General features: G+C 38.0%; 1 protein-coding gene across 1 annotated transcript in view; it reads right to left on the bottom strand.

The window, feature by feature from the left end:
• The window catches only part of bsna (bassoon presynaptic cytomatrix protein a), a 154,098-nt gene extending 146,677 nt beyond the window's left edge, over positions 1–7,421 (bottom strand). The window contains exon 1 of the mRNA XM_042004677.1: positions 7,100–7,421. Coding sequence (XP_041860611.1) covers positions 7,100–7,272 — 173 coding nt within the window. The 5' untranslated portion in view covers positions 7,273–7,421. The remainder of the gene's footprint in view (positions 1–7,099) is intronic.
• Positions 7,422–17,084: the final 9,663 nt, after the last annotated feature.

The raw sequence follows: 17,084 nt of genomic DNA, 5'->3' as shown, positions 1-17,084 counted from the left end.
TAAAACCTGTACAGCAGGACACACCTTTTCATGATTACAGCGTTGTTTTCAATCTGTTTATTAAAACAAAATAAAAATCCAGCAGGTGATCCATTATCCAGCCAGAGTCCACATATTTTACCCCTCTCTCTTATTCAGATAACCATTTTATATCTGCACAGTCTATTTCTGGGTTTGAGTCATAAGCTCCAGCGACAGCATCTATTTGCTGAAAACTAATACCGTCTTGGGCTGTGATATTATTGCCATCTTATCTCCGGGTCCAGCCACCCAAACATATTTAGTGTTTGGAGGCAACATGTCTTGCTGATAATGGGGCTTGTAAATATAGAGAGCCGCTGTCTGTTGCTCGACCACTTTCTCACACTTTCGCACATGGAAATTGACAGAAGCACATTCTTGCTTTGGTGAATTCTTCTCTGACTTCTCTAACAATTATTTAACACGAGACTGGGCTTCAGTTTCCAGAGATGGTAACAACAAATTTGCAAGCTACCTGTCTGGGTAGGAATTTGAGAGTCAACGTACAATCTTGATAAAGAAGGTTTGTGACATTTTAATATCTAAGACAAACTAATTACATATGAGTTAAAAAGTGAAACAATCTTTTAAAAAGTTTCATCACATATGGCTCAAACTGAAGTAAGTCCACATAATCGTTATATTTCCAAAGTGAGACTACATTAAACATCTCCCACAAAAAGGATGACATGACATGACATGACATGACATGACATGACATGACATGACATGACAAGGATTTATTTATTCAATCTGTTATTGTGCATTTTTGTTACTTTTGCTTCTATTCTAAAGCCTTGGAGCATGAATGTGCACCAACATTTGCATGTCAGCATGCATGAATGTTGCTGCATTCGTGCTTGCTGACATCTGATATTTTAATTATTTGCTGTTACAAAGAAAAGAATAAAAACTCCTGACAAATTCCCTTCAAATCATTTCATGTTTGAGAGACAAATTTTATAACTTTGTTGCTTCCAAGCAGCTGAAACTCAGATTTTCCATGTCGATGTACTAAAATGAACAACTAGAGAGGAAATGGTCCTTGAACACATAACTTCGGCTACGTTTACACAGCAGGCAAAAGTGGCTCAAATCAGACTTTTTTGCCCATATGTGACCCATATCTCATCTTTTCATGACAGTCTAAACACAAATCCAATTTTTTTCAATTCGACCCAGCTCACTTTCATATGTGGGACTGAATCAAATACATATGTGATCTGTTTCAAAGCGACCTCAGTCATGTCACATTTCATCTGACTTTTACGTCACTGCAGTGAGACAGACATCACAATTCTGCATAGGATCCATTGATGGGTGGAACTTTGAAACTGAGACACACATGCTAACATGTGTAGCATCCATATTTACTTCAGTAAACACAGCGTACTGCATCAAGTCTTCCTCTGCACTTGAGGGCTGTAGACTGTTCACACTGATATCTGATGGTGTTGGCATTGAATTATAATGTAAACAACTAAAAATTAGATCTCAGCAAAATTTTAAATTGCACATTGCATAAATATTTACCTACCTTCGGCCAGTGCTGCACCAAACACACAGTATAAGTGTGCACACACACGTAAACTAACTTTTGTGTTACATAAAAAAGTTAATACAACCTCACTATCTTCTCTATTTGTTCTTTACATTGAACTCTAAATCTATTTACATATTGTTCTGTATTTTTATTCATTCTTTCTGAACATTTATGTCAAGTTAATTGTATTATTTGACTACCTAATAATTGCCCTTGAGTTTCATGTAATTGTCCATGTCATATCTTTAGTGACATGGTCCTGCTGGTAGAGAATTCCCAAAGTTACATATTAACAGTGAAACAAATGTGAAAAGTTTTGCTTTTAAATTTAAAATTAAATGGCATTAAATCCACTTCTGCTGCTTTGTGGAGCTTTTTAGCTCATTTACCTAACTACTTTGGTACAATTATATATTTAATGTACAGAATGAGTCATTTCCTGGATGTCATCGCTGTTTTTTTAGCAGCAGCAGATGGCAGCTGTTTTCAAGTGCAGTTAAATCAAACACATGGCCAATAAATATCACAAAACATTGTTATACAGCAGCTACAGAACCACAAGAATTTGTGAAATTTGGACATCTTGGGTTATTCATATTTTTCTCTATATCAGCTGAACTTAATGTTTGAAAACATGTTGACAGATCCAGGTAGTAATTTTAACTTTGGGTCGTTTTGTGTCTTTCCAGTCAATGCTGATAAAGCAACACTTTTTATGCCATTTTGAGCAAGAAAAAAAAAAGCCCAATAAATCTGCATCTATAAAAAGCATCTGTGATGGCAGCTAGGTGAGAATCCAACAGAAAAAATGTCATAATCGACTCACTATCACAGCAAATCATTATAATCTCACTAAGAAATGGGAGGTAGCCTGAAATCATTCAACCCTACAGATTGGAAACGAAATCATATCAGTGTTTGGTCCTCTGCTGGATGTGTAGAAAAAAACTCACATTACTCTGAGCAAGACTGCCAGCAAAGTGCCTCAATAACAGACTTACTCATTGAACTTGATTGAAAGGCTCCTGCTTTTCAGCAAGACGTGGGAAAACAGTCTTTAACCTGGGAAAACTCTCATACACATTCACACACATACACACACACACACACACATCCTACAAGCATGCCACTCTGGAAAGTGAAAATTGGTCTCGAGTGCAGCATGTGGGAAAATACAAGAAAGAAAGGAACAACCACCTCCTCACCGCTTACACACTTACACTAGTCTTACTCACACAGGACTTGATAAGTGAGTCATCAAACAGATCTACACAGTTACTGATCATATGCGCAAAACAGTGAAGCAGTCGTGCACATATAATACACACATACGCACACATACATCTAGTACTGTACTAGATAAACAGTTCTGATAACTTGCATGTGAGTTGAGTCAGATGTAAGATGAGCACGTGATTTGAGAGCAAGAGAACTGTCTGCCCCATATGTACTGTACAAGAGCTCAGGCTCCCTACTCCATGTCTTTGCTATGCTCTCTTGCTCCTTTTCCTCTTGCCAGCTGGAAAGCTGAAAACTCCATTTTCTAATTCTCACACTTTTTCTTCTTTTGTCTTCAGTCCTCCCCCCCACCCTATTCTAATTTACTGTATTCTAGCACACCATAAAAAGGGGATGTGCTTTTTAAAAAAGTAGAAATTACCTCAAGTTTTAATTAGGATTTGTTGATACAAAGACAAATTACGTTCATTGACAGCTGCTTTCAAAAGGTTTTCTGCACTCATAATGTAATTTCCACTACTGATTTTTTTGAGGGAGTGTCATCCGATGGCCGTACAGAACAATTTAAAGTTGTCCTTTATTTGGTTTCTTGCACAGATTTCTTTGGATTTTCTGGGTATCTTTTATTAACAAAAGCTAGTAAAATCCCCCAAATTCTTTCAAATTTCATAGTAACAAAAAAAGTAAACCTGTTTAACCATTCCTTGCCCAAAAAGTAAGGACATTTGTGGTTTGTGGATAATTTCTTCCTTTTCTTTTAACAATGTGTATTGAAAATTGGATTTTGGAGGATAGAGTTTGATCCCAGAACATGAAGTTATGGGATTGCCAGTGGTTGCAGTCTCATTTTGACATCGCTGCATTGAGATAACCTCCAATGATGACAAGCCTTGCTCTTCCAGTGAGGGAGATACCGTTCCACACTATCACACTGCCTCCACTAAAAGCTGTTACCCAAACAGAGGAAAAGGAAAAAAAATAAACAGGCTTTCCTGTTCCAACTTTCTTCTTGTTTTTTAACTAATTTGAGACAAGTTTTTTTTTCCTATTCTTAATCTAATTTGATTGAAATTTTTCAGATATTATCTTGATCTGTTACTGTTGATATCTTCATCATGTGGCCACTAAGCCTTCCTTATGTTGGCCTCTCTGTTCTGATTGTACTTCTAAATACTATTTAGCATAAAAACACTAAATGTGTAAAAGTGGTAGGAAGCAGTGTGCCAAACAATCCAATTTGACTCTATCCTCTCCCAAAAATCTGATATGATCATCTAACATCTGTGAGCAAACGACTAAGTAAGGGATGGCACATGGAAGAGGTCCATTACCAAGGAGTGTAGATTTTCATTGCTACACAAAGAACAAAATATGACACATGACATGCAGCTTGGAGTTGATCGAGAGTGAGCTCACGTGGATCTCATTAAAAGCTTAGTTTACCCTTCTACTTTCGCTGAGTGTATATCTGTGTTGTTTAAAAGATAGATCGAGCTGATATGCAGTACATTTAATTTAAGCATGTCTCATGTCTAATCTGTCTCTTGTTAATATTTTTAAGGTTGTTGGTTCCTTCAGATCCCTGACTGGAAAAGACATATTTCTACACCTTTTGATGTACCACTACCCCATCAGTCCCTTCTTCTTTCTTGAAACCCTTGAGGTTTCATCCTAGTGTATATCCAGCTCCACTTGGTCTATTTTCACCAATTTCTGTTCCCTCCATCTTTCCTTTCCCCTTTCGCCTCCTTCAGCTCTCTCACTCGTTCTGCCTTCCTCTCTCCCTTCACTCTTAGTATCTTTTCCTGTCTTATCTATACTCACATGCCCTATAAAGCAGTGAGGTTGAATCTCATTGTGAAGGCAGAACCATTTATAAGCTGCTAGTTATTGGTTGAAAAGGGGACATGGAGAAACAGAAAAGAAGAGAGGGTCAGGATTTGCACCACACAAGCAAAAGTGCAGGGTATCTACAGCAGCTCATTTGCATAAAGCATATAGCTGCCTGTTTGATTTTTAATGACTTTTGGTATTTTATTGCTGTTAATGAGTATAATTAAAAGCAACAAGAGACTGTTCCAACTACTAAACATTGTCTATGTAACCAAAACCTGATAATGAAATTATTACAATGAGCCAGAACATTAGATGAGGCACATGTTTCTTTTTAGGGGGTATTCCTTCCACCACCCTTCTGCCTTGCGCAGGGTAAATATTGGCCTAAAATAGTCACGAAAATGCACTTTTGCTGTCATTTGAATAGCTTTTAAAAATCACCAGTGCACAGAAATTCATGAATGCATTGTTTTGTTCTTTTCATGACATCTGATGAGCATGAGAAACATTAAATTAAGCCAGTCTCTCCTGTTGCCAATCTGCTTTACATGATCACAGTAAAAATACCTTTGTTGTGTTTTGAATTAGTCTTGTGAGAAAAGAAAGTTAAAAAAAACATGAGCATGGAAAAACATTAAAAATGAAGGAGATGCACAAAATCAGGAGAAGAAAAGGGGAGAGTGAAAGAAAGAGAAGTATGTTATTTAGTATTAAAATAATGCAAGTGTGCAAATGATGTAGAACCCAACAGACAAAAGGAAACCGAGATGCAGAGGAAGGAGAGGAGCAATGCATGCAACTGTGCTGAGGAAACTAGGAACCAGAGGGAGTGATTGAAGCAGGCGCTGAGGCAGAGCAGTGCAGAAGAGGGAGGGAGTGTGTGAGTGTGTGAGATGTAAGAGGAGTGGGGGGGGTGAGCAAACACACTCTGCACGTGATTCAATCTGTTCACATGGCCTTGTATTACGCTGTTATAAATACATAATGTGAGATACTGCATAACCACAAAAACCATTGCATTCTATTCTGCATCATTTTGAAATGTGGTCTGAAAACCAGGTGTTGGGAAATAAGAATCACATTAAAGCAATAAGGAGGGGGACTACAACCCAGTGAGCCCTCTAAACGAGTAATGCGTCAATAATGCATCAGAGCATGTTCAGCTCTGTTGTCGTTTATTGGCAATGAGCTGAAGTTGTCATCTGCTCACTGAATCCCTGTGTTATATAATAATGGAGAGGCCTGCGCTTCTCTGCTTGCACCTCCTATAGAGGCATGAATCAAACCCAGGATGTGTCCTAAATAGAAGCTGCACACACTGACATCTGTGCATGTAGCCCAGCTGTACCCCTACATCTGCATCAGCGCCACAGAACACCAATCTCGCTGGGTCTCTTTACATTCATTTGTCTGTACAGGGAGTTTATGAATGAGGTGATCCAGTAAAGATGCCATTCGTTGATTGTGCATGATGTGTTTAAACCATGCTGAGATTTAGATATGTTTAAACAGAACAGTGCACAAACCGTGCAAATTATCTTCAATTTATTAAGACTGAAATGTATTGATATGGTGTGTTATGGTATGATATGGTATATATACGAAACAGATATTCCTAATACAAATGCTACTCCTCATCAAACGCACGCCTACATAGACAAGCCCCTTAACGTATACGAGCACACACATACGCACACAGGCATGCACAAACACAATCAGTATGATACCCTCGCCCATGCGAAAACATGCGAGAGTAGAAAGGGCTTCAAGCACCCAGCTGCATCCCATCTCAAAAAAAAAAAAAAATCACAAACGTGTCCCTGTTACATTTAATTGACAACCCAAACGATCAAGCTTTTAGATGATCATACAGAATAAAAAGAACAATAATGATAATAATTATAAGGGACATGACTTTGCGAGACATGGTCAGTGCAGCATACTACGCCAAAGCACAACCTGAACCGAGGAAGGAGGAAATACTATTACAGCACATGTCACCGCGGAATGAAATCATTTCAGTCCGAGTGCAAATCATCATCTGTGCAAGCTTTCTTCTGGAAAGTGTAACATAAAGCACTGTGCATTGTGTTTGTAGTCCACCTTTAAATGCAGTGTCAAACATGTTTTGGTTAATGAAGGCAGGTTAAAAGCCATTCGGGCTTAACAGCGCAGCTCGTTGTGTTTCAGCACCACGAACAGCGCTTTTTTTTTTTTTTTTTTTCTATTTTAGTATCCAGAGATTATTGACGCGAGCTTCCTACTAGAAATCCAGCACAAGCTAGGGGGAACTCCTTATAACACGAAACTGATCCCCTACCTGCAAAACCTCAAGCAACTGACAGCTGCCTTCTATCAGGCATTTCCGCGTTAAAACACACACAGGATTTAGTGCTACTCTGAGCACTTCACCCAGCCCCTTTTTTATTCCGAAACACCTCCAGTTTTTGCTGCTCCTACCTCGTCATTCCCATCCCAGGGCCTCCGGCTCCCATTCCCCCACCGGCAGCGGCACCGTTGACCGGCTTCATGTGCTGTCCCGGTCCTGCTCCGGGTCCACCGGGCATCACCGACCCCATCATCCCGGCGGCTCCTGGCTCCCCGCCGCCCTCCATGCTCGCTTCGTTCCCCATCTCGGTCTCAGCTCAGGAGACAGGGGGGGTGGGGGGGGGGAAGTGGAGAAAGATATTAGGTCAAATCGGCCGTGTCGCTTTTGTGTCGCTGTTTTGGGGGGATTTTAGGTTATCGAAATGAATAAGTGGGGGGAAAAAGGGGGAGAGAAAACTGAGAGAGCAAACTCAGCGCTGCTCCTCCATCATCGCCATCATCATCCTCATCCTCGTCAGCCTGAGCACCAGTACTGCCTCCTCCGGATGTGATGACGGGAGCGTGCTGCGCGGCCATGGCAGTGGTGAAGGAAGGGAAGGCAAAAGGGGCGAGAGAAAGTGAGATTAGATTAGATCAAAGTTAGATGAGTCCCGTGTGTAAAATTAGGCCAAGAAGAAATGCGGAGATCAAATTAACGAGAACCATGGTGAGCTCGGTGAGAAAAATGGGCATGAAGGCAAAGAAAATTAAATTAGCCATTTCTCAGGAAACGATTAATTCCTCAGGGAAGTATTCATTTAAAAGAAACATTGCATTTGTAACAATCGTGCACTCTGATTTTTTTCCAAATGGCCGCAAGACTGAACTCGTTCAGATTTATGCAGTTTTAAGGTAAGAAAATAGTTCTACATTAATGCTCTATGAAGCCGTTTGAGGATGATTTGTAACCTTTGCTGCAACATCACTAATGTTTTGCATATTACGATCATTGTTTTAACTGCTTAACGTAAACTAGAAACACTGAGATCTGAATAGTAGGCACCAAGCAGGTGTGTAAAACCATGGAGTGTTTTCGGACACGTGATGTTCCAGTGCAGTGAATTCTCGCGCCTCTGCGCGTTCACGCCACCCGTGTTCTTCTTTGAGAGAACAAGAATGATATGAACGCGCACGCAAACTGTAGCTCCCTCCATGGCTTCCTTCACTCTACACTCCCCTCCTCTCACCATCATCGGAAAGAACAACGAGAAATCACGTTCCGTTTTAGTAGATATCTTTTTTTAATATCTTTTTTTAAATCCCTTGTTTTTATGGATTCCAATCAAAACAATTTTTGGTTCAAACACACACGCACACGCACACACACACACACACATGCACACACACAGTATTCATTGTGCTTAAAAAGGTTCATATTTCTTTTATCGAACTGAGCTCACACCTGTTAGAGATAATTTACAGCTTCCAGAAGGTGTAAAGCAAGGGAGTCAAACCCCGGTCCTTGAGGCCCGCTTTCCTGCAGGTTTTTGTTGTTTCCCTGCTCAAACACATCTAATTCAAATTAAGTGGATCCAACAGTTTCTTGTCAACTTCTTTACAATGACCATCAATTTTAGTCAGGCGTGTAGGAGCAGAGAAACAACAAAAACCTGCAGGACAGCAGGCCTCAAGGACCGAAGTTAGACAACTTGTAAAGCTGGACTCGTGTGCGGCGTAAGGTCGGTTATGGCGTCACCACCATATGGTCCTCATAGGTCTGTGGAGGCTTGACGCACACCTCTCCCAGACCCAAAACACACTTCTGCTTAGGGCGGATTTATAGTCTCGCGGTGTCTGCATCACCGAAGGTGACCTCTTCCTGACACAGACGGTTACACGGAAGTCAATGGTCAATTGGTCAATTTGGGATTACTAGTTTCCAAATTTCTGGATTTTCTTGCTGAATTTGTGTAGTAACCGCCATTTTTAAAAACAACACTTATTGTTTTAAGTGATGAGAGGCTGATGGAATTATTTCTTCATTTTCTTCCACAAGCTAATAAAGACACTGAACCATACTGGACGCCATTGTTGTTTTAAAACAGAAAATACGTACCAGGTTTTCATGAAGCATTATTGTAGCACTAATTTTCTTACCTTAAAACTCTGCAATTGTGACTCGTTTTGATTTCATGGTTAAGTTTATTATGGACATTCCTGCAGCCGATGTTGCTTTGCAGCATTTGAGAAACTGCACTTCACTATTGCTTCTAGGAGGCCAGCAACTGGATATCAACACACTCGCAGTGCACCGGCTGATTCATCATAGAAACACAAGAAACATTTTTTGGAGAAAGAGAGAAAATGAAAGAAAGGAAGGGGCATATGACAAGAGTCAATATCAGACTGACTTTTACTGGCTGGAGAAAGCGCTGAGTAAAGGCCAATTTATGCTCACTTACGTACATAAAAAGCGAAAATATTAAAAAACAACAATCCCAGATTAACTCTTGTAGACTGATCTTGTTTAATCCCAAATCCCATAGAAACCTTTTAAAGCTACAATTCCGTCATCATTTGCTGACCAAAATAAATTTAAATGTCATGTTTCGATTCTTCACAATGGCCAGCTCATAGATCTTAAAAACATAAGCCATTACAGTGCATTCCACTTGAAATTCTCCAGCATTGCCATTAGTAATGCTGAGAATATAGTTGCTTTTTGACCATGTGTTTGCGTTTGCAACCCGCCTCATAGTGAAGATAATTGTTCATATTGCGTGTGCACTATGCTTGTTACCAGAGGATTCCACTATGGGGCACATAAAAAAATTCAGATTGGATAAAGTTGCCAAATTTGTAAGAGGTAAACAAAGTTATAAACATGGCTACAATAAAGTAGGTTAATATTTAAAAAAAAAAAATTGAGATCCTGACAGAAAACAATGACAGCAGCCATATTGTAGATTGTAAGGCCCTTAAACTAACCATGATTTGTCTTCAAAACTTTAAGTCTTTTTTTACTTTCATTTATCCTTTAACCTTAAAAACACTCTAATTGGTCCCATCACTGTCCCTAGCAGTTACCTGCATATTGGAGGTTGCAGATAATTGCTGAGGATGTGTACAAACGTCGCTTCAAACAAAATACATAATATGTGAGGCAGCCATGATAATCACACATTCTTAAAAGCAAGTATATTTGCAGTCTAAGAGCAGCATCAAGGACAAGACACTAACACAAATTGCAAATACATCACAGTTATATAAATATGTTAAAAGAAAAGCAGAGCCCTAGAAAAGTAAGTAAAGATAGGGAATAAATTCATTCCACAACATGCCAGGCAGCATCTATAGCCCACACCACTGTGAAAAGGTTTTACTCTCTGTTTCACTGCCAAGTATCTCCCTCTGAGGCCAGACTTGAGATGAAGCCAACTAACTTCAAAACTGCATGTGTATTCTATTGTATTTTTTATTTCTGTCAGCACAGGAAATAAGAGACAAAGTGATTCTTGTGCTGCGAAAATGAAGAAGAAAAAAAAGTAATTAATCTCATAGCTCATGTTGTTGCCCATTTATCATCTATGCTGCTATTACCTGTTTGCTCTCTGTCTCTCTCTCTCTCTCTCTCTCTCTTGGTCATAATGTTTTCTTTTGTATGTCCAAGGCTAACAAGTAAAAAGGTGTTGCCTTGTTCCCATTTCAAACATGTCAAATTGTATTTTCAACATTCCCATCAGGTTTACACCACAAAGCACTCCAGAGTTTTTGTTTTTTTAGCACTTCTTACATCACATGAAAAGGTACATCAAGGAATTAAAATATATCATAAACCACTAGCATACACAACAAGCTGTGAAATCTAAACTCCCAGGAAAATTCCACCCATATTTTAATTTTTTTGGTAAGGAGTCTCCACAAAATTTAGAAATCACAAAGTTTCAGGAATCAGAAAGTTTCTGATGTTTCAATGTTTCTGTAAAGCACGTTGAATCACCCTTGAATTGCACGATACAAATAAACTTGTTGTGCCTTCAGCGAGCTTCTTTCCTAAACCCTTTCCAGAATTGCTATAAAAAATAAATACAAAAATGAAAAAACTACAATAACAAACTTGTATGTTTGTCTAATCTTAGGCTTCAAAATAGTTAAAATGTTTTTAGGCAGGAAGAATTAAATTGCTTTGGATCCCAACTACGTGTTTTTGTTGTGTTGCCTGTTGTGGCCTCATTTTGTTTTGCAATAAAACATGTTTAAGATTTGAAACAAAGAAAAATATCTCTACATATTTTACCCAGACACAAAAATACACACAGAGAGCACTGACTGCTCATCACTGCAGTACCAAAAAGAACAAACTATTTAACTATTTAGTGTCGTTGGTCAGATAAGACATTCAAGTCTCACTGTATATGAAAATGTTCAGTCATAGAAGGCTTTGAAGAGAGTGGAAATTGAAAAAATAAATCATTTTTAAGACCTTGAAAAGAGACTAGTGGCTCTACTTTCATTAACAAACTGTGAATGAAGCCCATCTAGGCACAGAACTATACAGAGTCATTATAATTGTAAGAGATTACAAATAAAAGATGATACAAGTTGTTAATACTGGTAACTTCAAAACATGTGTATATGTGCATCTGACAGATCATTTATGTTTTGCATTCACAAGTGCAGCTGGCCCTAATGTTGTGACAAAGTGGAATTTAACACCTGTACCCCAAAGTGAAAAGCAGGCATAACACATAATCCAACAGGTAAAAGTGAGCATTTGGTGTTTTGGTTGAAGACATGGTTTTGCTTAAGAAAGTTCCTGACTGAATTGAAAATTACCTGGAGGTATCTAAATGTAAATTATTGTAGATAAATGTGATCAAAGTTGGTCAAATTTTCTAAATACTAAGAGTTAAGTTTCAAAGCTTCCTTTAACCTATTAAACACAAGGCACTCCTTAATAGGAGAAAAGCTTCATCCCACAGTTCCTTGAAGTTGCAAATTTTATAGATTAGATTAGATTAGACTTTATTAATCTCACAGTGGAGAAATTCACTTGTTACAGCAGCTCTTGTTATAGAATAAAGTGCAGAAAGCAGACAGAATAAGGTGAACATGCATCACTTGGTTAAGTCAGTTCAAGTCAGTTTTATTTAGCATATTAAAAAAAAACAAAGGTGGCCAAAGTATTTCACAGTCAATAAAAATCTACACACATCACCTTTTTCCTGTTCTGTGTCCCTGCCTGGCCCCCACATAAAATTTTCTAGACCCACCCCTGAAGGAGAGGAGGTGAGATGCAGTGACTTTAAAATCTCAAAAGTCTGAGCGGTGTGTATATGGATGGATTTGGAGAAGGCACAGAAAAGCTTGATCAACTCTGAGCTTTAATCTAAATCTTGGAACTTCTCAGCGATATTGTGACCGAGGATGAACCTACCGGACCCCTCAGGTTATCTGGATCCAGTCTCTTATCAGTTCCCAGAGTCAGAACCAGACATGGAGAAGCTGCATTCACTTTCATGCTCCACATGTCTGGAGCAAACTCCCAGAAAGCCTCAGATCAGCTGAAACACTCAGTTTATTTAAATCCAGGTTAAAGACCCACCTGTTCTCTGCTGCATTTGAATATATATATACATATATATATATATATATATATATATATATATATATATATATATATATTTAAAGTCTATTTAAAAGTGTTTAAAAGTTTTTAATGGTAAATGTGTTTCTTATTTTCTGATGTACTGTCTCTGTAAAGCACGTTGTGACGTCACCCTGTCACTGAATTGTGCTATACAAATAAACTTGCCCTGTTTTGCCTAACAGGGCACAGTCAGGGCAAGAGATCTGCTAAATGCAGTGTCCAGTCTATATTTAAATGCATATTTTCATGCAGTTGTACAAACATTTCTGTTATAAAGGACGAAAGGGAGAGGATAAGCAGCCTGTGACAACATCTTCCACTTTTGCTGCTTCTACTTTACTTTTTTGGTGACAGACCTTAATGATTATGTTGTATTTAAAATATAAATGTACTAATATACTGTTATGATGCAGATGGTATAGTATGAAACATAATGAGAATGCATCAGCTGGAGTCCCTACGAATTTCATCTTCCATCTTTCTTTTAAACATTTCACATTTTTCAAAAGAGTCATGGAAAATTGCTTAAATATGACAATTTGAGGTCTATTAGAAGTTACTGATTCATCTCTTCATGTGTTTATTCTTTTACTAGACCTTTCTTTTTATAGAATATATACGGAATATATATATACATATATATATATACAGAAATAAAAACTGATTGTAGTGATTTACAAATCTCATAAACCAATATTTTATACATAACAGAAAACAATAAAACACAGCCAATGTTGAAAATGAGACATTTTACTATCTATTTCTTGAAACATATTAGCTTATGTTTAATTTGATAGCAGCACTATGTATTAAAAAGGTGAAATGAAAGCTAAAAAGGCTAGAAAAGAGAGGGCTACTGCTGCTAGCAACAAGTCAGTAACGTGACTGTGTATAGAAAGGCAGAGTCTTTCTGGAGTAATGATGGGCAACTGTTCAATAAATAATGATAATTTTTACTTTCTTAACCCCACATTTTACCCATCTCTAGATAGACAAGAAAGCAGAGGGCTGCCATGTTTTGGAGCCCTGCTCAGGGTCCCAGAGTGGTTCACCTCTGTTAGCACACTGGGGCTCCTCCAGACCCAAGCCCACCTCACTAGGCCACCACCACCTAGAAGATCATAACAGCTGTGCACATGGGACACGGACAAAATTACTACTGGATGTCTGTTTCCTTTAAGCTCTCAGATATCACAGCTATAAAAACTGCATGATTTTGTCATGGAAATCACTGCCTGGACTCAGGATGAATCAAAATGTCAGATTCCTCTTGGACATTATAGATGCTACATCGTCTGCACTAAAGGGTAATCACAACAGATGAACCTGCAGACGTTCAAATAGGACACAGCTGAGAACTAACAAACACAAGAAACAAAAACAACTGAAATATTCAAAGAGAAGCTATTATCATAATTAAACAGGAGGTCATGGGATTAATAATTATAATGAAAACCCAAAAACTAAAACACAGACTTAAAGAAAGAAATCAGGTTAAAAACTACATGTTATTGGTACTGATGAAAAAAAAAAACAACAGTATTTATTTATTTATTTAAAAATAAAGATGATTTGGTTTGGGTCTAGTTGCAATGAGAGCACCTAAGTATGCTGGATTAATTAAATGTGTGGGAGAGTAATACTTTATTTTCAATATGCAATTTTGCTCTGATTTACTCCACAATATGATAACCTGCATCACTGATTTGTTTTTTGTTTTTTTAAACAAAAACTTATGAAGTTGACGACAGTAAAGCAAGGGTCACTGAGAAGCTGGCTTTGGGAGGCTTTGCAGTAACCACCAACATTTGTCATTTCTCCAGCAGCAGACTTTAATGGCAGGAGTCCAAGCCTTCACTTTTTCAATCTGCTAGCATGAAGTGGCTGATGAATTGTTAAAAACAACAACCGGTCTCTAAGCCAGTGTACAGTTTCCTGCTCCAGCAAAGAGTCACAGCCGATCAGGAAATGTGCAACACAGGAATGAATCACTTTGACAGACTGACTCATTGACGTGATTGTGGGATCAAATACTTAAGGAGATTAAAATGAGCAATGTGCCAGCGCTCCACCTCACCCTGAACAGTGGCCCAAGGCAGAGAAACTCCATTGGTCATCTGTGATTAGATGATTGAATGATTGATGGGTGGGGAAGACCCCAATCAGCACTTTCACTGCCCAAGTCCAGAAGTAACACAGGAAACTGTTGATGCCATTTATCTCCTTCGAAGGTATCCACATCTGTCAACAACAAGAAGTCAGGATAGCTGCACTAAAAGCACGATGTCCCTCTCACGTTGCAGTTAAAGACACTATTTCAGCTAAAGCATGAGGCTGGATTTTTTCCTACTTTCCAAGCAGCTGCTAAATGAATTCCCTTCTGCAATAAATCATCTCTCTGAGTGTTACTTTTTATTGTTACAAGGCAGCTGTTGTAAAAACTGGAATATGCAAATGGTTGTAAACATGTATCTGTATGCACTACACACACACACTACATATAAATATAAAAGAAGATTGTTTCGATTTATTTCATTTATTTAATCAAACAACCCTTCTCCATAATCTTCAGCATGTTGTAGCGCAGCTGGGAACAAATGTATAGATGGTAATCTTACTGATAAGCTCACTCAAATTAGGTTCCATTTTTAGTAGCAAAGACATCAGCTACTTCGTTCTCTGTAAGAATGAAATTTTAGAAGACGAGGTCTTTAATCCGCTCTAAATTTTTCTTTATTTATTTTTTTATTTTTTTGCATTTGAAAATATGCCAGTCATCTAATGGAGACACTCTTTGTGAGGTTAAATCTGCACTACCTGCTTGAGGAACAAACATTTCTAATTCTCAGTGCAGGAACCACCAGTAAATCTTTCATTGGTTGTTTACCGTTTGCACAGCACACACTGGGTTTCAAATGATGCTATTAGAAAGCAAGTGTGGATTTAGGTTTGTTTGTGCTCCAGAGTGCCTTAGAACAAAACACATTGTGTTCATGGGAAAAGTAGTAAAGGGTTCTGGTTGTTTTTCATTTTTCCATTAACAACCTGTAAACAATTTGATTAACTGAATCATTTTCATTTATAGCCACAAGGAAATGTTCACACTGTTATACACTAAACCACAGAGGTTTCTCCTCTCTAATATGGCTGCTTTATAAATGCACAGCACAGTGCAGTTAAGAACCTCACTCTGTGAAGTGAAGCTGCAGGTTGCTACTCCTCTTTGTATTCACATTCTTTCTTCTTAGCTACTTTTTCTGTGCATTGGAAGTCATGACAGAAGGAATCAAGCAACCCTTTCACTCATCTGAATGTAAAATTAAACATGAAATTCATCATATATTTAATTTAGAGCTTAATAATTAAGTTTATACATCTGATCTCTGTAGTTTTGTATGCAAGACTATAAGAGTGTAATATGATGAGCCATGGATTTCTGCCCTCATGTTTCTCAGAGTATCTATACTTCACAAAAGAGCTTCTTCATTCTCTGAATGTAGAGTTAATTACTATAATGTGCATGATGGGAAATATTCTCTCCTTGTCAGCATTCTGTTTGGGCAGCAGCCCAGCATGCACTGCTGCAGATTAGCCCAAGAGAAGTCGAGGGTGGTGGGAGTTTTAAAAAAAAATGGAATTAAGATTTTTTTTTATTATTATTATTATAATTAAGCATTTTATTATTATTAAGTCAATTACATTAACTCAAACAATTTTTACATTTGTAAGATTGCCAGAAATCAGAAGTTTTTTTACAGGTTACCTTTCTGCCTCAGTCACTGATTTATTAAGGACTTTTTTTACATTATAGTTTTGAATACAGCAGTATTGATATTTTAGTACAGGTGCAGGGAGCCAGAAGAACTAACCGCCCTAACATATAGTCAGTGCATAAAGTTGTGTGTGCAACATTTCACGCAGCAGATCTGCAAGCCATTTTGCATTCTGCTGTTAAGCGCTGGGTTCAAAATGTAAAAGAATAGATCATGTCTACAACAAATTAAAGAACAAAATAACTCAACACCAGACACCAGAGCAGCATGATCCACCAGCAGCTTTGCAAAGGTGCACTCTATAGACATGATGCTGTGTTGACAAGGGAGTTAATGCTTTACAGACAGGAAAAAAAATATATATATTTTAATTACACTTAACAAGTAATACATGTATATTATGGAAAACCTAAAGCTCCAATGAATTCTTGTGTGCTGTAAAAAGAAAATGGATTTAAAGATTTATTGGTTTGCTGCTTGTATTAATTTCACCATAAGGTTTCTCAACAAGACATATGGCAGAGCTAAGAAGTGAGTGATCGAGGTGACACGTGATTTCCTCTCTGCGGGAGTTAAACACATACACACACATGCACATGAGGAAGAGTAATAAAAAAGAAAAGCAAGCATTGGCCCTGAAAACAATGAATGATACCAATGATGAGAATTCATGTAAACAACTGAAGCTGAAACATTTCCCCTTTGAGTCTTTTTC

Source organism: Melanotaenia boesemani, chromosome 13 (assembly GCF_017639745.1).
Source record: "Melanotaenia boesemani isolate fMelBoe1 chromosome 13, fMelBoe1.pri, whole genome shotgun sequence".
NCBI classification, from domain to species: domain Eukaryota; kingdom Metazoa; phylum Chordata; class Actinopteri; order Atheriniformes; family Melanotaeniidae; genus Melanotaenia; species Melanotaenia boesemani.
This window is presented reverse-complemented; position numbering and strand designations above follow the sequence as displayed.